This window comes from Sus scrofa, chromosome 1, assembly GCF_054392235.1.
Source record: "Sus scrofa isolate SSC_HxYL_T2T_F1_AM1 chromosome 1, Sscrofa_HxYL_maternal_Yorkshire_Landrace_v2.0, whole genome shotgun sequence".
NCBI classification, from domain to species: Eukaryota; Metazoa; Chordata; class Mammalia; order Artiodactyla; family Suidae; genus Sus; species Sus scrofa.
In genome coordinates this window covers 264,402,668-264,427,909 of record NC_139383.1, presented here as the reverse complement: position 1 = coordinate 264,427,909, position 25,242 = coordinate 264,402,668, and the positions used below count along the sequence as shown (strand labels likewise).

The window sequence follows — 25,242 nt, the reverse complement described above, 5'->3', positions numbered from 1 at the left end:
CCGAGTCCTGGGCAATGGCCTTTCCACTCTTTGAATTTGACCGTTTTAGACCTCATGGGAAATCAGTAGTTGTCTTCCTACACCTGGCTTATTTCACTTAGCACGATGTCCTCAAGGTTGATCCATGCTGTCACAAATTGCAGGATTTCCTCCTTTTTAAAGGGTGACTAGCATTCAGGTGTTTGTATGTATACACCTCATGTTTTTTCCTGTCAATGGACATTTCGGGGCTTCCACATCTTGGCTATTGTGAATGGTGGCGATGAACATAGGAGTGTTAATCTCTCTTTGAGATCCTAAAAATCAAGTGGGACTATATCTCATTAAAAACTTCTGCACAGGAGTTCCCGTTGTGGCGCAGTGGTTAACGAATCAGACTAGGAACTATGAGGTTGCAGGTTCAATCCCTGGCCTTGCTCAGTGGGTTAAGGATCCGGCGTTGCCGTGAGCTGTGGTGTAGGTTGCAGACGTGGCTCGGATTGCGTTGCTGTGGCTCTGGCGTAGGCTGGCGGGGTACAGCTCCGATTCAACCCCTGGCCTGGGAACCTCCATATGCCGCGGGAGCGGCCCAAGACATGACAAAAAGACAAAAAAAAAAAACCTTCTGCACAGCAAAAGAAAAATCAGAGAAAGGGCAACTTATGGAATGGGAGAAAGAGTTCCCTGGTGGCCTAACAGGTTAAAGACTCAGCGTTATCACTGCTGTGGCACAGGTTTGATCCCTGGCCCAGGAATTTCTGCATGCCGTAGATGCCTCTGAAAAAACAGAGGGGGGCGGGGGGAAATACTGAATATCATATACCTGAAAGGGGGTTCATCTCCAAAATATATAAGAACTCCTCGAATGTAAAACAAAAACAGGCGAAGGATTTGCATAGACATTTCTCCAAAGAAGGTATAGCAATGACCATCAAGCAAATGCAAAAATACTCAACTTCACTAAATCTCAGGGAAATGCAAATCAAAACCACAATTAGGTATCACCTCACACCTGTCAGGATGGCTATTTATCAGAATAGGTAAGTGTTGATGAGGCCATGAGAAACGGGAACCCTTGAAGCAAAATGCTGTAGCTTTGAAGGAAAACAATTAGAAATCTTCCCCCCAAAAAAGGCAGAAATGCTCTATGATCCCAGAGTGTTACTCTCACTGCTGGGTATTAATATAAAAGAACGGAAATCAGGATCCCAAAGAGACCTGTTAGCACTTCTGAGTTTTTTACTTTTCTCAGACTGCTGCCCTGCTCCCGACAGCACTTGGGTCCCCGCTGCTTTTAAACTCCCAATAAACCCTCCTCTCCCCGAGCCCATGGATCCCAGGCAGCATCCTAGGCACCCCTCACCCCACCCCACTCCCTACCCCGACCCAAATCTGCCTTGCCGGAGAATTATGCTCCTTGCCTGGGGTCTCAGGTCAGGACAAGCCCTAGATGAATGAGTCCAGCGACCTGCGCGAGGTCCTGGCACGCCGGGCTGAGGGGAAATCAGCCGGTCAGGCGGCCGCGCTCCCCGAAGCAGCGTGACCCGGGGGCGTGGGGGTACGACTCGCTGTGCGCTCCCCGCGCCTGGCTTCCCTGGGCGGCTGCCAGTCCCACGCTGCCGGTAGGGGCGGAGCGCGGCCTTTTTTGGTCTGGGGAGGAGTGGCTGCGCGGCCCCGTGTTCCCTCGGCCTGAACTCCGCCGCCTGGCTGTGGGCTGTCACTTGCGCCCCGCGTCCTGGCTCTGCGCGCCTCCCCTCTTTCCCGCGTGCACCCGGCCTGAGCCCCGGTCCTCGGGAGCAGCTGCCAGTGTGCACACCCTCCTATCTCCCTATCCGACCACATGGGCCCCGGGGCCATCTGCCCGTGGAGGGGCCCCCTGCCCCGCCTCCAGGTCTGGACCTGGATCGAGCCGGTGGTGGCCTCCAACCAGGTGGCCACCTCCCTCTACGACGCGGGGCTGCTCCTCGTGGTGAAGGCATCCTTCGGAGTCGGGGCCTTCTCCAACCACAGCGCCAGCCCGTCACCCAGGGGGGCACTAGAGGACCAACAGCAGAGGGCCCTCTCCAACTTCTATATCATCTACAACCTTGTGATGGGCCTGACGCCCTTGCTGTCAGCCTACTGGCTGGGCTGGCTCAGCGACCGCTACCACCGCAAGATCGCCATCTGCGTGCCGCTGCTGGGCTTCCTGCTCTCCCGCCTCGCGCTGCTGCTCAAAGTGCTGCTGGACTGGCCGGTGGAGATGCTCTACGGGGCCGCGGCGCTGAACGGGCTGTGCGGTGGCTTCTCAGCGTTCTGGTCGGGGGTCATGGCCCTGGGGTCCCTCGGCTCCTCCGAGGGCCGCCGCTCCCTGCGCCTCATCCTGATTGACCTGATCCTGGGCTTGGCGGGCTTCTGTGGCAGCATGGTCTCCGGGCATCTCTTCAAGCAGATGGTTGGGCACAGCAGGCAGGGCCTGGTGCTGACCGCCTGCAGCGTGAGCTGTGCCAGTTGTGCCCTTTTCTACAGCCTCTTGGTGCTGAAAGTCCCTGAATCCATGGCCAAGCCCAGCAAGACAGCGGATACAGTGTCGGGCACAGTCGGCACGTATCGCACCCTGGATCCTGATCAGCCAGCCAGCCAGAGTGTAGTGGGGCACCCTCCGGCTCCTGGAAAAGCACGGCCCCGAAAAACCATCATCGCTCTGCTCTTTGTGGGTGCCATCATATATGACCTGGCGGTGGTGGGCACGGTGGACGTGATCCCCCTCTTTGTGCTGAGGGAGCCTCTCAGTTGGAACCAGGTGCAGGTGGGCTACGGTATGGCTGCGGGGTACACCATCTTTATCACCAGCTTCCTGGGCGTCCTGGTCTTCTCCCGCTGCTTCCGCGACACAACCATGATTATGATTGGGATGGTCTCCTTTGGGTCCGGGGCCCTCCTCTTGGCTTTTGTGAAAGAGACGTACATGTTCTACATTGGTGAGTCTGGCCTTCCTGGGGAGGCAGGATGAGGGCACTGCTGGCCCCCCCGAGTCATGGGGCTGACAGCAGGGAAGCAGTGGTCTAGGGGTCTGAGCCCAGCACCAGGGATTATAGCTGGTCCCTGGAGGTACAAGGGAGGTAGGATGATTTGCACTTGAGTTTGCTTGTATGGTGTGGTGTTATCTGTATTGTGGTGTTGCCCACTGTGATGTCACCAGAGTGGCATCCATAACTCTTGGACATCAAGGGAGAGGTAGTCAGTGGTGCCTGGAGTCAGTAGGAGAGGCTTCAGGGTGAAGGCGATGGGGTTGAGTTTCCTCTCCCCAGTTGTAAAGGGAAAAAAAAGTTAAGGCAGCAGAAAAAGCCCCTTAATTGAAACCATTTCAGGTCAAGCACAGGCTTTTTAAAAACAGACAAAAATCCTCCAGCAATGCCCTCCACAGCCAATGTAATACCCTCCCTCAAGGAAGCAGAATGAAGTTTCTTCTCTCTGAGGACACGGGCCAGGCACCTGCAAGCAGAGAGCTCCGGAACGGTGGCCCAATAGAAGTTTCTGTGATGACAGAAATGCTCTGTGTCTGTTCTGTCCAGTACAGTAGCCACTGGCCATGTGTGGCTCTGGAGCCCTGGAAAGGTGGCTTATGCAACTAAAGGACAGAATTTTTCATATTTAGTCACATGTGGCTGGCAAGTGGCTAACATGTTAGAAAGAACTCTAGATGGTTACCAGAGACTGTCCTTTGGCTGGAGTCACACACCTCAGAAAAACACCTCACAAGACAGCAAGATTACCTTTAGCCAGCTCCCAGTTAAACACGCCATGTGCAAGAACCAGAATACCCCTTTCCATGCACCCCAGTCTGTCTCTTTGTCTCTCTTTTACACACACACGCACACCACATCAGGGATGACAAATAGGGCTTGAGGGAAGGAGGGGTGTGTGGCAGTGGTGACACAGGTTTCTGGACGCAGTTTGCCAAAGCTCCTGGGACCATCTCCCAGAAGTGCTGATGAAAAGGAGGGCGGACACCTCTCCCGGGAGGCAAGGGAGAGGGATTTTGAGTCCCTTGAGTGACATCCACTCCACTTCCCTAGAAACCACTCAACTCTGCCAATAAGGACACCCTTCCTCTGTCACCATGTCAACTGTGCCTTGCCACCTTGCAGATGAGTCTGCATCAGAAAGCTCGGGGAGTCAGCCCGCCCTGGAGGAGGTGGCGGAGGGGGGGGCACTAGTCTGCCAGAGAAACCACTTCTTCCCAGGCCAGCCACCTAGGGATTGTGGAAGAGTGGGTTCGAAGAGAGACTTTTGCTTTATTCTAATGTATTCTTTGGCCAAGCCTGGGCTACAGGGAGGAGTGTTCTCGTGTGATTCCTTTCCAGCTCGGGCCGCTATGCTGTTCGCTCTCATCCCCATCACAACCATCCGATCTGCAATGTCCAAACTCATCAAAGGCTCCTCTTACGGTGAGTGAAAGGAAATCTCTCTGAAGCTCTCTGCCTCGAGGGTTTCAGAGCCGCTCGGCTCGAGGCACAGGGTTTGGGCTGGCAGAAGGCACAAGGGGAGAGCCCCAGAAGCAGCCTGGAACACACTGGTGTCCATCCAGAGGGGAGGGGGTGGAAGACCCAGAAAGTGAGCCGCTGCAAAGCCACAATCGAAGGGAGACACTGCCATGCACAGGATGGAAGCAGGAGTCCTGGTAAAATGAGCCATGAAGATGGAGGGAGTCGGGTAAGGGTAAGGGGTTCTCCTGAGAGCCCCCCCAGCCACCCACCCCGGAGACTCAGCTCTAACATCGTGGTAATCTTCTTGGTAACCTTTGCAGGAAAGGTGTTTGTCATCCTGCAGCTGTCCCTGGCTCTGACCGGGGTGGTGACATCCACGGTGTACAATGAGATCTATCAGCTCACCATGGAAAAATTCGTGGGCACCTGCTTTGCGCTCTCCTCCTTCCTCTCCTTCCTGGCCATCATCCCCATTGGGTAAGACGGGAGCGGTGTCTGTCGTTTGGGCCTGGGGCTTAGGTCAAGGGCGGCTGGAGCATTTCCAGTCCATGATCAGAAAGCCTTTATTTTCTGCCTTTACACAATGGGTTCTGAGCAGGCTCTCTCACAAAGGAGAAGTTCTCCTGTTCCCCCAAACTCATAATCTGGCAATTTAGGAATTTCCTCAAGACATAGGTCATAAACAGAGGACCTCAAGAAGCTGGCTCACTTCCTGGCAGTTTTGTAACACCATTTATTTATAGGCTCCTCATATACTTCCCTGTAATCACAGAGGCTGGGGTTGAAAGAAAAGCCTTCTTGAACCATTCAGACCTCCTTTGTCTCGTCTGGCCTCACTTCCAAGTGCTTTCTTTCTGTACTTTGCTGAGCAGCTGGTGGCCTCTGCTCGGTGCCCTTGAACTCTCATGGCCTCTGGACTGTGGGAGCTTTTGTGTAGGATGTGAGCAATTCCTTGGACCTCTCTGGGGCACTGTCTCATTTGTCAAAGGAGAGTGCTAAAGTCTGGGAGCTAACAGGCAGGAGGCAGGCTGGAGGAGCAAAAGAGGGACACTCCAGGCCGTGGTTGAGAGGGCCAGCCTGGGTCACCACCAAAATGGGATGGGGAAATATACACGAGCCACAAGGGCAAGCCATATATGTGATTTTAAATGTTCTAGTAGCCACGTTTAAAGAGTAAAAGGAACAGGTGAAAGAATTTTAATATGTGATTTGGCTCAACATATCTAAAAGATCATTTGCCATCAATTTAGAAAATCAATTTTTTTTTTAAACAAAGTCTTTGAAAGCCGGTATATATTTTATACTGACAGTTGGACTCAATTTGAATACATTTCACGTGTTTAGTAGCCAGTGGGAGTAGTGGCTGCATATTAGCTCAGCGTTGGTCTGTTTAGGCCCTTTTATCCATTCCTAAAATAAGGTTCTCTCATGCTTGTATCAATCCCACCAGAGGAGAAAGGAGTCAAAGAAATTACATCCCCGGTAAGACGCAAGGGACTTGATACAGATTTGCCTTTTAAAAGGGACCTGCCTAGTAGCACATGACAGCTCTGCCTATCAGTCATGGGGATGTTACAGGCAGCAGAGTAAACAGAATTGAAGGCAGTTTGGAGAAAGTGGGAAGCGGATGGTGGAAAGGGCCTTTTTTGAATTCTCACATCACATTGTATAGGTCCCTGCCTACACAGAAAGTTAAGCCTCCTGGAGTTCCAGTTGTGGCTCAGCAGTTAACGAACCCAACTAGTATCCATGAGGATATGGGTTTGATCCCTGGCCTTGCTCAGTGGGTTAAGGATCCAGAGTTGCTGCGAGCTGTGGTGTAGGCTGCAGACGCGGCTCAGATCCCACGTGGCTGTGGTGTAGTTGGGGGGCTGCAGCTCCAATTGGACCCCTAGACTGGGAACCTCCATATGCCGAGGGTGCAGCCCTGAAAAAAAAGAACAAAAAGTCAAAAAAGGGAAGCCTCCTGAGGCAGGAGTCATCAGTCATGAAGGCCCTTTGTTTTATTTCTTAGTTGAGAAGAAGCTATGAAGATCAAACAGCTGAGAGAACCGGTGCGAAGCAGCAGATTTGATACTAGTCCCCTCTTGGTCCAGTTGTCATCTTCCCAAGGGCTAGGAATGGGCCAGACCTGTCCTCAACCTGCCCAGCCCTTAGGCCTTTTCATGTGCCCCTGTTTTCACGAGAGTTTTTTCCAAATGGGTTGAGCTTAGCTAGACCTGGCGGCGATGCAGACGCCTCAGAAGTCCCAGTTCTTTGTCCAAGTGAGTAATGGATTTGCGGCCACTCGGAAGTTATCCAGTCCTATTTGCTTGGCAGTTGGCTGAAAGACTCTCTTTCACCTACATAAACAAACAAACCCCCCAAACAAAAGAAAACAAGTCTGACTAGTTAATGTGCTCAGAGGTAGAGATATAAACAGGCAAATTGAAGCAGTGAGCATATGCGATAATTGGGTCCTTGCTACGGTTTCATTGCTTGATAGGTATGCCAAGAGGCTTTGCCTTCTTTGAGACTTTGGGGTCCATGAAGCAGGCGTGCTCCTCTTGACGTCTCATCCCAGTGTACCAGGTAATATGCCCTTGGACCCAGGCCTACCTTCTGTGCATGGAATTTTAATCACAATATGCATGTTTATGATCTTACATCACAGAAGCAGGGACAGAATCGTGAGCCAATCAAGTAACTGAAGGCGTACGTGGCAGAGAAGCAGTTGCTAATTGTGTCCCTCTGTTGCAGACGTTTAGTGGTAGAGGGACCCATGGGGCGAACAAAGCCTCCTTTGCTGGCTGTACATTGGACCCTGGAGAGATTTTAAAACTTCTGGTACCTGGATCCCACCCCCAGAGATTCCAACGCAATGGATCTGGGATGCAGCCTGCAGAGGAATTTTTAAAAGCTCTCCAATTTATTCAGATGTACAACCGGAGTTGAGAACCTCTGGTATGAAGAGAGTGTTTCTATCACCTTTCCCTTCCACAAAGTCACTAAATGAGAGCCTAAAAAATTCCGGAGGCCAAGGCTGTACCATCATTCATTAAGTGCAATCAACAGGAAAGACCAGTAGAACTCTAACCGCAGAAAGAAAAGCTGCATTCCAAAGACATAAAAGCAGAGGAAGACATGTCACAGCAGGAAGCAGAAGAGGGCTTGGAGGGCGGAAGCTTGGAGAAGCTCCTGGGTCAAGCTGCCAACAGCCTGTTTGCAAGAAGGGGCAGTGGGCCCAACCCTTCCTAGTACTGAAGTGAGTTGACCTGATGAGGCTCTTAGTATTTCCTGCGATAGGGAGATGCTGAGGGAATCTGGTGGTGCCCACCTGCAACCCTCTGGCCACCCAACACCCATGCACTCAGCTGCAGCCTGCCTTGGGCTTCACAGAGAGAATAGAGGCCGTCATGGGCGAATGGGCTCCTCTTCTCTGAAAGAGACGTACAAGCCTAAGTGCATGTGCACCCAGCATGTGCTCCTCCTCCCAGCCTCTCAAAGGTGATAACAGCAAACACTTAAATAGACCTTATTATGGGCCAGGCACTACTTTAATTTTTAAAATTTATTTCATTGACTTGTAGCTGATTTACAATGTTGTGTGTATTTCTGCTCTACAGCGGTGATTTCGTCAAATTTTCTGTACAGCAAAATTATTCAGTCTTTAACACTTCAAATTACCAGTTCAGTGCCCCAGATTGATTCATGAGGCCTCCAAAGCCTGCTCCCCTCTGGTCTTTCCCATCTCATTCAACAGCAGGTGCACTCAGGCAGGTGGAAATCTGAGGGTCACAGATATCCTCCCTCTCCTTCGTCTTCCCAAATCTCCAAGCTAGCAGGCCTCGCTGATTCTACCTCCAATACATTAGGCCTCAAATTCATCCTTTTCTTTGTATCCCTACTGTTTCCACCCCTAGTCCAAAGCACTTGAGGGACCAAATTAGCTTTTGAGCCATTCTCTCCCCATACACACTTGTTCCCCTCACATCCTCTCCACCAGGTGGCCAGAACAATTTCCTTAGAGTGTACATCTGTTCACACCCTCTCCTGCTCAAAGCTCTGCACGTGGCTTTCATTGCTCTTAGGATAAGACCCAAATGTCTTTTTTTCCCCCCCCAGGTGGCATAACATGTTAAAAAAAAAATTATTGGAGTTCCCGTCATGGCACAGTGGTTAACAAATCAATTAGGAACCATGACGTTGTGGGTTCAATCCCTGGTCTTGCTCAGTGGGTTAAGGATCTGGAGTTGCTGGGAGCTGTGGTATAGGTTGCAGACACGGTTCAGATCCCGAGTTGCTGTGGCTCTGGTGTAGGCAGGCGGCTACAGCTCCGATTACACCCCTAGCATGGGAACCTCCATATGCCTTGGGAGTGGCCCTAGAAAAGGCAAAAAGACAAAAAAAAAAAAAAAATTATTGAAGTACTGAAGTTCCTGTCGTGGCTCAGTGGTTAAAGAATCCGACTAGGAACCATGAGGATACGGGTTCGATCCCTGGCCTTGCTCAGTGGGTTAAGGACCCGGTGTTGCCGAGCTGTGGTGTAGGTTGCAGACGAGGCTTGGATCCCGTGTTGCTATAGCTCCGATTAGACCCCTAGCCTGGGAACCTCCATATGCTGCGGGAGCGGCCCAAGAAACAGCAAAAAGACAAAAAAAAATTGAAGCACTGCTTTACAATATTGTGTTAATTTCTGTTGTACAGCAAATTGACTCAGACACACTCTTTTCATGTTCCTTTTCATTATAGTTTATCACAGGATATTGAATACAGTTCCCTGTGCCATATAATGAGAACCTTGTTTATCCATTCTCTAGATACCAGTTTGTCTCTAATCCCAAACTCCCCAATCCTTCCCACCTCCACTACCTCCCCACCTTGGCAGCCACAAGTCTGTTGTGTCTGAATCTGTTTTTGTTTCATAGATATGTTGATTTGTGTCATCTTTTGGGTTCCCTATAAGTGATCTATGGTATTTGTCTCTGACTTAATATGATAATTTCTAGGTCCATCCATGTTGCTGCAAATGGCATAATTTCACTCTTTGATGGCTGAATAATATTACGTTGTGTATAAATATGTATGTATATATATACACACACACACATTCTTTATCCATTCATCTGTTGGACTTTAGGTTATTTCCATGACTTGGCTATTGCTCATAGTGTTGCTATGAACATTGGGGTGCATGTATCTTTTTGAATTATAGTTTTATCTGGGTATGTCCCGAAGTGGGTCTGCTGGATCACAGGGCAACTCTATTTTTAGTTTTTTGAGGAATCTCCATACTGTTTTCCACAGTGGCTGCACCAAGTTACATTCCCACCAACACTGCAGGGGGGGGGTCCCCTTTTCTCCACACCCTCTCCAGCATTAATTTGTAGGCTTTTTAATGATGGCCAGTGTGAGGTGGTAACTCACTATATAGTTTTGTGTTTTTTTAGTAATTAGCAGTGTTGAGCATCTTGTCATGTGCCTATTGGCCATCTGTATGTCACCTTTGAAGAAATGTCTATTTAGGTCTCCTGCCCATTTTTCAATTGGGTTGTTTTTTGTTGCTGAAGAACTCTTTGTATATTTTGGAAATGAAGTCCTCGTCGGTTGCATCATTTGCAAATATTTCTCCCAGTCTGTAGGTTGCGCCCCCTTTTGTTTAAATGGCTGCATCCGCAGCACATGGAAGTTCCTGGGCCAAGGAGTGAGTCAGAGCCGCACCCGAGACCCATGCCGAGGCTGCAACAACAACGCCAAACTCTTTAACCCACTGTGCCAGGTCAGGGATTGAACCCGTGCCCCTGCAGTGATCCAAGCCACTAGAGTCAGATTCCCAACCTGGTACACCACTGCAGGAATGCCTGTCTTTACGTTTTGCTTATGGTTTCCTTTGCTGTGCAAAAGCTTGTGAGTTCAATGAGGATCTCTTTATTTTTGCTTTTATTTCTATTGCCTTGCGATCCAAAGGTCTTACTGTGGACCCCAGGTCCTGCATAAACCAGCCTCACTCGCCTCAACCACCTCTTCAGCCTCCCATTTCTGCCACTAACCACTCTCTCTTCATGCTATGCTTCAGCCCCAGACACCTCCCCTCATGCTCTTCCCCCTTCCTGATCTGCACATCTAGTTGTGGTCTTAACACGAACACCACTTTCTCAAAGACAGGAGAAAAGCCCCTTCTCAATCTAAATCACATCCTCTACTACATGCTTCCCAAGCTGAGGCGCCCAGAGCTCAAACAGCTGAGAAAAACTAGAGGTTCTCCTTCCTCCACATCCATTTACCTACAAATATCCTCAAACCACGCAAAGATTCATGGAAGAAAGAAAAGGCTACAGAGAGGCGGCAGCTAGTTCTGCTGGGGATGAGCAAAGCTTGATCTGGAGACAGACATGGGTGTTCATCAGGCAGAAGAAGAGATTCCCAAGAAAAGGTAAATGCAGAGGCAAAGGGCTCTCGCTGTTATGGGAACAGGACTGAGGCTGGAGTGAGAGAAGTTCCCTGGGGCCATCTTCCTCCACGCCCACAACCTTCTGCTGTCATAACAGGTAGCGCCTCCCAGTGACAAAAAGGTCACCCCATTCCAGCTCTTCTCTTCTAACTCCCTGTTGCCATTTCTTACAGCATTGTGGCCACGAAGCAAGCCTCGTTGTTGCAGTATGGTGACACGGCAGAGAAATGAAGGTGCTGATCTGCGGGAGTCGAAAACACCCAGCCGTGGCCGGGCCCCTCCAAAGACCCAGGAAGAGACCAGGAACTGGGGACCAAAGCGGCTCCTTGCCCAAGAAACCCGAGTTGGCTTCAGACTGACCTGCTCTGGTGCAGGGCTCTCCCTGGTGGGTGGGGAAAGCACTTTCCTGGTGATGGAGGAACTTTCTGAGCTTTCAGACATTGAAATTAGATAGAGGTGAGGTTCTGCAGGCAGGAGAGCTCAACTTGCACGGGCGATACGCAGGCTGCACCCACAGCCAGACCAGACCCCGAAGCCTCTTTCTTCGAGGACCATTCGCTGAGGCCTCCCGCATGGGGCCAACTAGTCACCTAGGGAGTCCAAGCCCCACATTTTCAACAGCCCGAGGGATAATGCGGAGGGGAGGTTTGGTAAGAACTGCCAACAGTGGGCATTCCATCAATCTTTGTTAAATGAAAATATAACCTTGAAGGAAAGTTACTTTCTTCCCTGAGCCTGTGTTACCTGCGAACGGCTCCAGAGAGAGCTGGACCCCTGGCACTTGGCTTCAGGGTTGTTTTGTTGTTTCGAAGAAGCAACTATCCCAAAGCTTTCTTCAATGGACTATATGAAATTCGATACTTCAGTCAACAGTCCTTTCCAAACTGAGAGGTAATGAAGGGAGAGGGGAGTGGAAATATGCTGAGGCCTTTTATTTTGAGGTACTTATTTTTATAGCCTATTTTACGACTATAAAGGCAGCCTCACCTGCTAATAAAATCAACGTTCATAACATGAGTGTGAGTCATTCTTGCTGAGGAGGTCTGGTTCCCTCTGGAACTCAGACAGGTCATTCTTAGGCTGGGGTCAAACTTAAAGCTAGAGGATGCATGTACATCTCGGCACATTTGCGTTCAGAGTCTGTGTCTCTAATCCCTGGCAGGGAGTGTTCAGAACTTGAAGGCACATCTCCTAAGGTCCCGGCTCCCTGCGAGGTGCTGGCATACAGCGAGACCATGACAGCACCTGCCCCAACAGTGTATTATCTAGGGGGTGGAGCAGACAGAACAGCAGGCACTGATGCATCGTATAATAAACTCTAAAAGAGCGTATCATCCAGACACAGGAGAGCAGGGAGGCCTTCTCCAAAGATGTGGTGTAGGATAAGACAGGAAATAGAGTTACCAAGGCCAGAGGCTGAGGAATATTTCGGGTAGAATGAACAACAACATGCTGGAAGGCAAGAAGGGGAAACTATCCCCAAGGTAAGAAATCGATGTGAGGGGAGAAAAGAGGGATGGAGGGAGGGGTATCCGGGGGAAGGAAAGCCAGAGGCGAAACTGGAGAACAGTAAGTAGGAACACCCTCAAAGCCGAGGCTCTAAACATTGCTCCTTAGAGTAACAGGATAGCTGCTGAAAGGCTGGTTTGAAGCAGGAACAGCAAATGCTTACAGCTATAGCTCAGAGGGCTCCAGCGGCACCAAGAATGAACTGGTGGAGGGAGGAAGGAGCAAGACTTGCAGAGCGGAGACCAGGCAGAGGAACCCCTGCAGGAATTCAGGTGAAGGAGGATGGTGGACCATCACTGCGTAAGAAGCTATGGTGGGAGGCGTTGCCTTCATGGCTCAGTGGTAGCGAACCTGACTAGTATCCATGAGGACGTGGGTTTAATCCCTGGCCTAGGAACTTCTACATGCTGTAGGTGCAGCCAAAAAAAAAAAAAAAAAAATCAGGAATGAGTGAAAAAAATGTTCTTTTTTTTTTTTTTTTTTTTTTTTTTGTCTTTTTGCTATTTCTTGGGCCGCTCCCGCGGCATGTGGAGATTCCCAGGCTAGGGGCCCAATCGGAGCTGTAGCCACCGGCCTACGCCAGAGCCACAGCAACGCGGGATCCGAGCCGAGTCTGCGACCTACACCACAGCTCACGGCAACGCCGGATCGTTAACCCACTGAGCAAGGGCAGGGACCAAACCCGCAACCTCTTGGTTCCTAGTCGGATTCGTTAACCACTGCACCACGACGGGAACTCCTGTTCTTTTTTTTAAAGCTATGGGGATAGAGAAAAGTTAGATGGACTTGGAGAAATATTTGGAAGCAAGAGGTCAACAGGAGTTGGTGATGGATGAACTGCAGTGGGTGAGGTGGATGGAAGCAAGAATGACTCAGATTCGGAATTCAGGCAATTAGGAAGAAGGCAGAGTTCCTCGCTGAGACAGGCAGCACGAGCAGAAGAGGGTGGGATGGGGAAGATGAGTTCAAGGTCAGGCCCTGCTTCACTCACACTCTCACCAGTCAGCCCATTCCTCTAGACGCCTTGCCTCCCACGCCAGCCCCTGACCAGTTCCCCAACCTGTGTGAATCTCATCATTGGCTTCTCCATTCCTAAGAAACTTGCTCTCAACATCCAGAAACATTTCCTTATTTGTCCACATTGACCCTGCCATGAACTTGTGTGTTTTTCCCCTAAGCTGTGCTCTCAACATGCCAACACTTTTTCAACCCCCCTTGTTACCAGGGTAGCAGCTTCAAATCTGTTCCCCTTTCCCCAGGTCATCTGAGTGTGATTCCTGGACCAGCATCATCGGCATTCCCATGGGAACCTGTTAGACATGCAAATTCCTGGGCCCTACCCAAATCAAACTCTAGGGGTGTTTGGTGCTTTCACAGGTGCTCAAGCTCAGGAACCACCATTCTAATTTATAGGCCTTTTTCTCCTTATAAACTTTCCCTGAGCACCCCCCCTCCCTGCATCCTTTAATTCTTGAGCCCCCAAAGTCCTGTCCTTGGTTCTCTTCCCAAGTCATCTGGTCTACCAGAACTCTCTCTCCAACAATCTAGTTAACACCTCCACCCGGATTTCCTCCAACCCAGGTCCAAACCAAATTCTTCTTCCACCCCACCATCCAAGCCCACTCCCATCTGTTATGCTTCTTCTGATTCACTTCATATTTCAGCTAGTGGCATCACCCCCCAGATCCCAGGCTGGAAATCTCCAAGTCAGCTCTGACCCCCTCTCCTCCCCGTAGAAATCTCTTCAATCCCTCTCCCTTTTTACAACTTCTTGTCACAGTGTTTATGACCCATTCCCATCTATTCCCTCCGGTCTCCAGTCTGACTACAATCCCCCAGCATACTATTTTCACAACCTTCTTTAAAGGAAAACAGCTTTCAAAAAAGATACATCCCCGATGTAAACTGCTTGTGGTACAGCAGGTTAAGGATCCAGCATGGCCACAGCTGTGGCATGGGTTCGATCCATGGCCCAGGAACTAAGATACACCCTCCACTTTTACTTTTTCTTTTAGGGTTGCGCCCAGGGCATATGGAAGTTCCCAGACTAGGGGCTGAGTTGGAGCTGCAGCTGCCGGCTTATACCACCGCCACACAACCTACAGTGTAGCTCCAGGCAATGCTGGATCCTCAACCCACCGAGCAGGGCCAGGGATCAAACTCACATCCTCATAGATACCAGTCCAGTTCTTAACCTGCTGAGCCACAACAGGAACTCCCTATATTCCCTTTTAAAATATTCAATTGGGAGTTCTGTTGTGGCACAGCAGAAACGAATCCGACTAGGAACCATGAGGTTGCGTGTTCAATCCCTGGCCTTGCTCAGTGGGTTAAGGATCCAGCGTTGCCGTGAGCCGTGGTATAGGTCGCAGATGTGGCTCAGTTCTGGTGTGGCTGTGGCTATGGCGCAGGTCAGCAGCAACAGCTCCCAATTAGACCCCTAGCCTGGGAACCTCTACATGGCATGGGTAGGGCCCTAAAAAGAGAAAAGACAAAATAAAGTAAAAATGTTCAACTGGCAAAGCATACAGCAAGGACTGTTACAGCAACATCCTTGATATTTAACTCGGCCATACTTAAACAAGTAACAGGACAAGTCTTCCCATAAGGATTACTGCATAATGAGCGCCGAGCAGCCACTTAGGTGCTTTCTATACATTTTTGCCCGTCCAATTAGCAACGTTTCAGGGAAGCCATGTCTTCATTTCAAAGATGATACTGAATTTCAGAGAGATGTGACTTGCCCAAAGCTACCTAGCTAGGAAGTAGAAAAGCTAAAACTTGATCCCAAATCTCTTATCCCATACCTCGCTGCCTCATTTTATATGACTGCAGTTTTATGTTAATAATCTCTACCATGAGTAAGCCAAGTGTAGCACCAGTTTAAGCCCATTTCCAGGGCACTGCCATCATTAGGTAAGCTTAACTGAGCATTTTCTTTTCTTTCTTTTTTTTTTTTGTCTTTTATCTTTTTAGGGCTGCACCCATAGCATGTAGAGGTTCCCAGGCTAGGGGTCTAATTGGAGCTACAGTTGCTGGCCTACACCACAGCCACAGCAATGCCAGATCCGAGCCACATCTGCGACCTACATCACAGCTCATGGCAACGCCGGATCCTTAACCCACTGAGCGAGGCCAGGGATCAAACCCGAAACCTCATGGTTCCTAGTCGGATTCGTTTTGGCTGTGCCACGATGGGAACTCCTCAACTGAGTATTCTGGTCTCTAACTTACAATGCACTTGAATGCTCTAATGAACCACAGTCATGTCTTCTCTCCTTACAGACTTTTTAAAAACATAGCGATCGAAAATAAAAATCAGAGACTGACTCTGACTCAGAATATGATGCTGTGCTTTGCTATGGGCTGGAAAAGGAAGAAATCCTTCATGTAATTACCTGGGCCGGCGGCCGGCCTTCCCGCCAATTACGGTGCCGCATGGACGCCAGGGAGTTTCTTCATCTCCCCAGACTGGTGCCACCTTGTAAGACGGGGGAGAGGGTAAACTGAGGCTAAGTCCCCAAATAGTTCAATTACATGTTTTTCCTCTTGCTCTGCAGATCCTGATTCTTGCAGGCAGACTGATACCTCTTTAGAGAAAATAAGAAAACAGAATGAGAGGCACACATATTTTCCTGTCCTATACAGCAGTACAAATGAGAACGTGACCCAAGGTAAAGAAAGCATCTTTTATAGGTTTATTGGTCCATTACTTTAAGTTAATTGAGGTAAAGAAACCTTTTAAAATTTACAAGCTCATAGTTTTTATCAAGCAATACAAATTCTCTTGTTTACCTCAAAATGTACTACTAATCCCATAGTAAACAATGGACAGAGTTTTTTACACACAGATATATGAAAAAAACGTGGACAAAAACTTCATGCCAGCGTCAAAAACGCAACAAAGCCTTTATAATCTCTGGGTTCCATGGCAAAGGAAAAAAAAGGTGACATTCTTTTTAACGTTTGGTAGCTTCGTGAAACAAAGATTTGAATCTGTAAATAAACCACGTTCTCATCTACACACATTCTCGAGCACACTGGTTTTTCACAGCTTTTGATTTGGCTTAATGGCAGCATGGAGAGAAGCGGGCACATTTACACGGAGGACTTAATACCGCGGGGGTGGTTTTCCTTTAAAATTTTTCGACGTAAGGAATGACTTCTAAAATAATACGCAGTCCATACCTTGGACAGGACCTCAAACAAAAGGTGGTGTTTGGTTTTTTTTAACAGTTAAAAGACGAGTTAGAAAGTTTGCTGGCAGTTTATTTCATGGGGATTTATCAGATGCACACTGTGTCTCAACACATTCCCAACGCATGGACATCGAGGGGACAGGCACACGCGTGCAAGGGCCAGGGCGCTAGCGGACAGGACCAAGACCGCAGGGTGTCCGGGGAACGGTGCTGACGGGAGAGAGCTGCTGGTTTGTTACTCGATGAGGGCCGAGCTGACACGGGTCTCGTGGTCATCCCCTCCGCGGCACACGTTTGTTCAACGTACTCTCCCCGCCCCATGTCCTCACTGGGGAAAAAGCCAGGCCCCTTCCCTCCTTCCAGTATCGACTGGGGGGACAGGCTGAGACTGCGAGCCAGCCTGTCACGCACGGGTGCCGGCAGGTGAGTGACCTGCTCGGACCCGGCCTACGGGGAGCCCAGGATCACCTGGTGAGAGGCCCACGGGTGACGTGCAGTCACTGGTTTTAACAGTAACAAGCTCTATTAAAATGGACGAAACTCTGGGTCAACACCATGTGTTTTATGGTTTTTGGCATTTCAACCTGTGGAGGATTTCTACCAAAAATACGCTGCTCTGAGGCCCCCACAGGATCTCTTAAAAAGCTGTTCTACGGAATCGGGGGAAACCTTTAATAGTGTCATAATCTATAGGGTGCTTTGTATCTACATGATTTGTCGATGCTGATACCATCATACCCTTTCCCATCCAAAATGTGCCACAAGGCACAAAAGTAATTTTGCACACTTCAAAACAAACAAACAAACAAAAGTTTTGTGGTCCCTGTGTCTCCTTACATTATCAAAAATATCATTTGGCAATAGTGATACTCAGCTTTCTCCTCCCAAAAGGCAGCCCTCATTTTCTTGCTTGTTTCTTTAAGAGGAATGAAGTCTGGCTATGTGAGGCCTCCAGTATTTCAACAGAACCACTGATTACACGTCTAAAAACTCTTTCTATCCAGAATCTAGAAAACACTAGTTGAAGAATAAGGCATATTAGTAGGTGTTGACAGATTCTCAAAAAGTAGAGTTAGGCTTCTAACAGTCTGTGGCATTTCTCAAAGTCTGGATGGGCTGATTTTCAAGTGCTAGGTACACAGAAGGTTTATAAGTGAGACAAATACCTTATTGGTTTGTTATTTTTTCAAAGCACTTATTTACAAGCTATCTATAGTAGTAAAAACTACCTGGAGAACATATTTCTGCCACACAGAAAGAGTTAGACAGTCACACTGAGAGAGCATTCCGAACACATGATTAAGGAAGAACAGTCACCCCCCCGCTCCCGCCCCCGTAACACCACCCCCTAGGCCTTTTCTGTTGCAGACAGCCCTGCGCACACGCTGGTCTGAGCAACTCTGGGGAGACCAGGTATCCTTAACACAAAAAGCTAACCACCTATTGGGTGGGTTGATGAAAACTCGGGTTCCTGGTTCATTCACTGAATTAAAACACCACGAACTGGTGAACAACTCCAACACACCCGGCACAAGCTGTAGGTCTGGACCAGGGGTGACACTGCCCTCAAATTTTCCCTGCCACCTGAAGAGAGAAAACAGTAAGTGAGAGGGCGGGTTCAATCTGGTGCCCCGTGAGGATTTCCGAAAGTGAGAAGGGGCTAAACCCAAGTTCCCAACATCATGTTACAGATGGGGTGGCCAAAGCAGTGTTACTCCAGCTTATAAGGGGGTCATCCAGTAGCTACAGACCTTGAAAGCAGGCATCTGTGAAGGTGGGGACCAGGACAGGTGTGCCCTACCCTGGCCACAGGCCTCTGTTGGCCTCGTCTGTTTAGGTCTCAGGATGGGTTAAAACTGGGCTCTACCCTGGCTGCTCAAAGGGCTCCTTCCACTCAGAAGACAGGCTGCTCTGGATCCCACTCCCCGCACCCCCACCCCCCAGCTCGGGATGCAGCGTAGACACTCACTACCGTGCAAACCAACCAGGAGCATTAGCGAGCCCGGGGCCCGGGATTTCCATGCAATCGACAGCAGGGCGCACAAACCCTGAGTACCTCTTGGGCTGATATGTCCTAAGAAAAAGCCCGCGGGCAGACGGCCATACGGCGTCATGCCCTTCTCTACACCGAATTTCCAGTCGACCCAACACAAATGGCAGCCGCACAAGGAATGTGTACATTTAATTCCCTTGTGTGGACAGGGACTGAGAAAACACATTCAAGTCAACAACGTGTAGAACACACTCTGGGTGTGGCTGAAATTTGGCATGAAGACAAACTTAGGTTACATTCACCACGGTCCCCAGAGTCGTGCTGGTGTTTGTTATTTCAGCAAAAGAAGGGTGGGTGGTGGGTTCAACGGGCAGCACAGTGAAATATGAGCCAATCACATCCATAATCGCACTTATCTGAGGTCACCAGAAATTAGCGTTAACTCCTAATAAAGGATAAAACCCAACCCCCAACCTGGCTCGAGCAGGAGCGGTGATTCCATGCTTGGGGCAGAGCAGCGTCGAGTCTTCTTAGAGATGCAGCACATGATGAGGATGAGCAGGGGCCGAATCTGCTCCGATTCACGACTGCTCCCTCCAACACCATCTGCAGCTCTCAAATCTGCTCCGTTTTTAGGAATTCTCTCTCCCACCTCCGCCTGGATTTCTAGCCCAGGGGAATGGACCCTTTCACTTCCCTGGCCCAGGGGCCCTTGACAGGGATGACTTTCCACTCCACTGCCATCTGCCCAAGTTTCAAAACGTGTCCACGTATGTCTGCCTGAGGTAAGGCACATCCCCAGGCAAAAATCTCCTGGAAAGCAAATACGAGAGAGGGGTCGGTGACCTCAGCACCATGACTTTGCGGGGCCAAAGGATGGGGTGACGAGGCCTCTGTGAGGCGGTCTTTGGCACAGAAGTCTCTGGGTGACTCTTCTCCTAGAGGATCACCTTCATGCTGATGGGGATGAAGAGGTAACTGCTTGGGGCTGCTGACCCTCAGGGGCCTGAAGGGGTGGGGGGCTGGAGGGCCTCCTCCACTGCCTACCGTCCCTTGCCTTCCGGGCCAGCCTCCTCACCTCCTCAATCGCCAGCCAGAAGCAAGGGACAAAGGTCCCTTTCCCGGAAGGGCCATTTTTCCAAAGGAAGGCTGGAAGATGCCCTGGTCTTCCACGCTCTGCTCGCAATGGCATGCTGGAGCTCAGCCTGCCTTGCACGGGCTCTCCCCCGGTGTCTAAAAGCACAGCGACGTCATAGGGAGACCAAACGAAGCCAAAAGCCCAAGACGCCTGGCTCCCTTCAGAACCAGTGTTTTGCTTCCAGTAACATAGGGAATGACTATGTCCCCCACTCCCTTCCCAATGTGTCCCAGCGAGGAACCAGATCATTCTTCTCCAGGGCTGCCCTCTTGCCCAGCTAACCCTGGCACAGGAATGCCCCTGTCTTTGGCAACTAGCAGCAGACTACAGTCTAATCTTCCTGGAACTCCTTCTGCAGTTCTTTCCAAGCATTTGTTACACTGGACAACGCTTTTAAAGCACACGCTCCACCAGGCAAGGCTTCCCATGTTCCCAAAGATGAGCACTGACCTCTAGGTCAGTCTGGCATCTTCTGCCACATGTCAAGTAGAAGGCCCTCAAGCCCCTGTCGGATACATGACCCTGATTCTACCAGCAAGCCGTCAGGTTGGACCCGGACATCCGTACCCACACCAACTGGATGGCACAGAGGTAGAACGCAACACTGAATCACCACTCGGGGCCGATGGACTGTTCTGCTTCAGTGAAACATCTCTTAATTGTACCAAATTGAGAATTCACATCGAAGGGTTCTGGAATGGCACAAATGGGGCCTATGACTGCATGACAAGTACCAACTGATACACAAATTATTATAATCTAAACTGCAACTTTTTCAAACACGATGAAAACAGAACCAAACCGTTCTGGGCTATCCACCTGCTGTCCTACCAGTGTCACAGCTGTGGCTGCCCCAGGATCAACGCTGCAGCTGGAAGTGCTATGAAGTGACCTGGGCAGGCTGCATGTTGACCCACATCTGCAGGTTAACTTGCAAATCCAGCAGTGTCTCAACATAGCTGTTTCATTAAAGCAAACAACAACAACAACAAAAAGACCTACTACTACTACCGCTTATTTGAGGCTCAGATCTCTAACTTTTTAGAGATGAGCCACAGATGAAAGAGCACAAACATGACATAGGTAGTTTCACTTCAAGGGGGGGGGGGGGAAATGAGCTGGGAGATAAATCCTTTTTGTCTGTTTTGTGTTGATGCGCTTGAAAAGGAAACCTGGTGATAGTGTGAAATGAAGACTTTCGATGCGCAGCCAGCTGTCCTCAGGAACTTGGCGGCAAATGGAGGAGGTTTCAGCTTAACTAGAAGCAAAGAGTTCACGGTCACATTGTCATCTCCGAGGCCTGTCTGGATACAGACTCCTCTTCCGGACCAGGAAATGTTAAGGTTAAAGCACTTCACGGAGACCATTCACACTGAGTTGACAAGTCTCGACTGTATCATAAGAACACGCCAGCCTCTCCCCAAAAGGTTGCCCAAACATTCAGTGGACAGAGTAGGAAACATGAAACGAGGAATTTTTGGTGAGGTAAAGGCAAACTGCACAGAGCAGACGTGGGAGGTGGGCTTGCTACACGCCCACTGACCTCAGCAACTGGGGACTCTGACTTCAAGACACTAGATCTTCCTACCAGGCCTGATTGCTACCCTGATGACACTCAACACGCCAAAGAACACTGAACAACGTCACAGAGAAAAATGCACCTTTTTTTCATTGTACACAGGACAGTTTCCACGCTACCGCATTTTTAGTGTCAGAAACGAGTGCGGGGAGCACCGCCCCCTCCGCTTCCCAAGGCATCGCGGAAGGACAAGGACGCGAGCACGGATGCATCTGGACACAGATTTGAACGGTCCTAGACGAACCAGAAACCGTAACTCGGGTGTCGCTCGTCACAGGCCGGCAGCAGGCCACACTTGGGGCTACAAGCCGCAGCACGTTAAGGACCTTCCACGGAGATGCCTTCTCGGCTGAGACGAGTCAAAGCCCACAGAGGGCAATTCCAGAGCCGCCGTGGGTCCATGGAAAGTGAGAGCTGCCCCCTGTCCACGCCAAGCAGGGCCTGTGTTCTCCTCCGCAGCAGGCAACTCTGCTGTCCCCAAACAGGGGGCGGTCATGAGATGTCAGAATGTCCGCTGGGGGCTGTCTTGTCCCTTGGTGTCAAATCTTCATGGTGGCCCACTGAGCAGGCTCCTTCACAGCACGGAGGTAACGCTTCCTTCACTGAGAGGTGAGGACAGCCTTATAGACTCCACCGAGGAATAAATACTAATTGGAAACAACTGTCAGACAAGGTGGGGGGAAGGGAAAGAAATACACAAGGAGAGATGTTTCTGTGGTTGTTTTCTCGGTGCCACCTCGCTGGCACCGCAGGGGCATTCCGGTGTGGGCACCATGCCCCGTAGGTAGAGGAGTCTCTGTCCCAAGAAGAAACTTACTTGGCCTCTTGCTTCTCCTGCAGCAGTGGGATAATCGACTCCCACGCCATGAGGCACTGAAACGACAATACACACACACACACAGGATCAGCGTGGAGTTTCAGATCTCACGGTCAGCGACCTCGTTCTGCTTTGATCTACCCTCTCACTGTCAATCTTGCCGGGTCACCTTTGTCTGATGACACCTACATGTGCTATCCCGCACTAGCAGCAAGAAGGGAGGGAACAGGTGCTAACTTTGAAGACATGGCCCGCCAGCGCCGCCTCTCTACGAAGGGCAGCAGCGTCTCTATGAGGCCTACACGCACGGTCCCTAAAGCTCATACCAGTGAGCAGAAGTGTATTCACGGAAAGAAGCTCCCTCCCTTCAAAAAAGAGAAGAGAAGGCAGGATGCAAGCCCCCACTGAGGCCCTGGGTTCTCGGCCAGGCTGGAGGCACTGCTCCAGGTGTGAGCAGTGCCTGCGTCAGGACAGAAACCATCTTGGGTCGGGCCAGGCACCTGACTCAGTGGGTGGGAAACCCGCTCTTCCTCACCCACCTCGCATCTGCTTGTCCGGGCCATTCCCCAAGCCCCCAGAAGGGAAAACAGGGGAGGGAACTCTATTTACTGGGTTTTGTCACGGCCAAACAGTGTTATGATCTTACATTCATTATTACTAGTCCTCAGCACAAATCTAGGAAGGAGAATTATTATCATTTATAACACAAACCACACATTTCATAGGTAAAGAAACTGAGACCCAGAGAGGTTAAAAAAAAAAAAAAAACTTGCCAAGACATACAGCTTGTAAGTAGCAGAGCTCGTGACTCCACCACACCGTGCCTTTCAGTCCAGACCCTTCAGAAGGGCTGAGAGCCTGGATGATGCTGCTGCTCTCCTCTGAGAGGGCTCCAGAAGTGGCTCTCCCTCGCAGCAGTCTCTCTCTCTCTTTTTTTTTGCTTTTTAGGGCCTCACCTGCAGCCAGCATATTGGGTTCCCAGGCTAGGAGTCAAATCAGAGCCGCAGCTGCCAGCCTACACCATAGCCACGCCAGATCTGAGCCACATCTGCAACCTATGCCATAGCTTGTGACCAACGCTGAATCCCTAACCCACTGAGCGGGGCCAGGAAGCCAATCCGCAACCTCATGGATACTAGTCGGGTTCTTAACCTGCTAAGCCACAATGGGAACTCTCCCCCACCCCGTTTTTTTGGGGGGGGGGGGTTTTGGGAGTCTGTTGCATAAAGACGACAGCAGAACTGCACAAGGCCTTTCTTAGAAGCAGCCCAGGGTGAAGCAGGACTTCATGCCAAGTCATCTGGGGAGATCTGAGGAGGCAGGGAGAGAGGCCACCTCAGGTCAACCAGGGAGGAAAGTGGTGACAGGGATCCCTCTTTCCTTGCTGGGTGGCTGAGATTGGAGAAGAAGCTGGGCTTGGCCCCTGCCCTACAGAAGGAAGCCTGGGAGCTTCAAGAAGCTTGCATTCAGTGAGAGACCCAAGTGTGGGGTCCGGGGACTCCTGGGTCCTGCTCCCTCCCTCGGCCATCACCTCCCATCTGGAAGGTCCTTCTGCCTCAGTGAGGGGTACCAAGGGCACAGCAGCTTTCTTTTCAGTCTTCCAATGCTCGAGCTCTTTCCCACCTCAGGGCCCTGACATTTGTTACTCTTTGCCTAGACAGCTTATTCTCTGTCCTCAAGGGTCAGGTTCAATGCTATCTCCTCAGACTGGCCTGTGCTGCCCACTGCACTTGCCCCCTTCTGTCCTGATCGGAATGAGGCCCTCAAGGATTTCCTCCCAGTTTCCCACTGTCTCCCTGCAGACACGCACTTCTCTAAAGAGGAAGGATTCTTGGATTTTTTTTGAGTGTGTGTGTGTGTCTTTTTTAGGGCCCCACTGATGAAATATGGATGTTCCCAGGCTAGGGGTCAAATAGGAGCTGTAGCTGCCAGCCTACACCACAGCCATAGCAATATGGGATCCGAGAGCCGCATCTGTGACCTACACCACAGCCACAGCAACTCCAGATCCTTAACCTACTGAGCAAGGCCAGGTATTGAACCCATGTCCTAGTGGATACTAGTCGGGTTCATTAACCACTGAGCCATGACAGGAACTCCAGGATTCTTGGATTAATGTGTACCCTCCACCAGACAGAGGACTCCCTAATTTTTATCGGCTGTGTACCTGGTCCTTGGCAGGCAGCCAGCATACAAAAGGAGGAGCCAAGATGAGGCCCCCAGCAGGGACCCTGCTTATGGTATAATAGGAAAACCACTAAACACAGAGAAGGGCCTTGGGGTTGAGGCCTAGGCCCTGGGCCTTGGGAAAGCTGGCGTGAACCGCCCAGAACAGGAATGGACACCCAGCTGAGGGGCAGGTGAGGATGTCAGGACAAAAGCACTGTTCACTGACTATCCACCTGTGCCAGCCACACCAGAGGCTCCCAGCCAGGTGCTATTTCCCTGTTTCTTCACCGCTGTTTGGTGGAGAAGGATTTCTCCCATTTTACAGATGAGGAAACAAAGGCAGAGAGAGGCACCCTGCCAAAGGCCACAGTCGGCAAGGAGGGCGGCCTGGACAGCACCTGGAGCGAGTGTCTGACCTCTGGGCAGTCAGGACTGCCCTGGGAGATGCATGGACTCTGTCCCCTCACTGATGGTGTGTGGGAATTTTCAGACTCGTATACCCAGCAGAGCCCAGGTCTGACCCTAGTGCAGTCACTCACAAGTGACGTGACCTTGGGCAGAGTTTTAAAACCTTGCTGAGCCTTCATTTCTTGGGCTTTAAGACCCCATAAAACCCACTTCACAGTGTTACAGGGAGGATATGGGTTAATGAGGTGACACATGCAAAACATCCAGCCTACTGCCAACCCAGGCACACAGCTACACAGCTGGGGCTCCATGCCAACAGTATCCCCCTTCCCTCTGAAACAGTCCTTAAGACCCAGCAAGTAAGGGCCACTCCATGACTCTTTTCCTCAGTCCTCCTCCAAATTCAGACAGACACACTGCCTCTGAACAGCAGCCAGAACCATCGAAGCTTTCAAAAAAGATGGATTCCTCTAGTTTGGGATGGGGGTGGGGTTCTAGAATTCTGGTGGGAATTAACTGAGTCAGTGCTTGTCTAGTTTGATTTCAAATCTA

General features: G+C 50.3%; 2 protein-coding genes across 4 annotated transcripts in view; one reads left to right on the top strand and one right to left on the bottom strand.

Annotated features, from left to right (window-relative positions):
- The first annotated feature begins 1,698 nt into the window (after nt 1-1,698).
- On the top strand, nt 1,699-11,892 carry SLC46A2 (solute carrier family 46 member 2). Of its 3 annotated transcripts, XR_001306580.3 has the most exons (5): nt 1,699-2,939; nt 4,326-4,409; nt 4,769-4,925; nt 6,934-7,019; nt 11,052-11,892. XR_001306580.3 is itself a non-coding variant. In XM_001928427.7 (4 exons), the coding sequence occupies exons 1-4, from the start codon at nt 1,820-1,822 to the stop codon at nt 11,107-11,109; spliced, it is 1,419 nt and encodes a 472-aa protein (XP_001928462.2). In that variant the 5' UTR covers nt 1,699-1,819; the 3' UTR covers nt 11,110-11,892. The 3 variants fall into 3 exon arrangements, 2 of the variants coding, with proteins under 2 accessions (XP_001928462.2, XP_084848585.1); XM_001928427.7 differs by lacking the exon at nt 6,934-7,019; XM_084992459.1 differs by lacking the exons at nt 6,934-7,019; nt 11,052-11,892 and adding an exon at nt 6,463-6,826.
- A 4,170-nt stretch (nt 11,893-16,062) lies between these two features.
- The window catches only part of SNX30 (sorting nexin family member 30), a 127,086-nt gene continuing 117,906 nt past the window's right edge, over nt 16,063-25,242 (bottom strand). Inside the window, exon 9 of the mRNA XM_003122081.7 lies at nt 16,063-22,169. Within this exon, the coding sequence (XP_003122129.3) occupies nt 22,110-22,169 (60 nt within the window). The 3' untranslated portion in view covers nt 16,063-22,109. The remainder of the gene's footprint in view (nt 22,170-25,242) is intronic.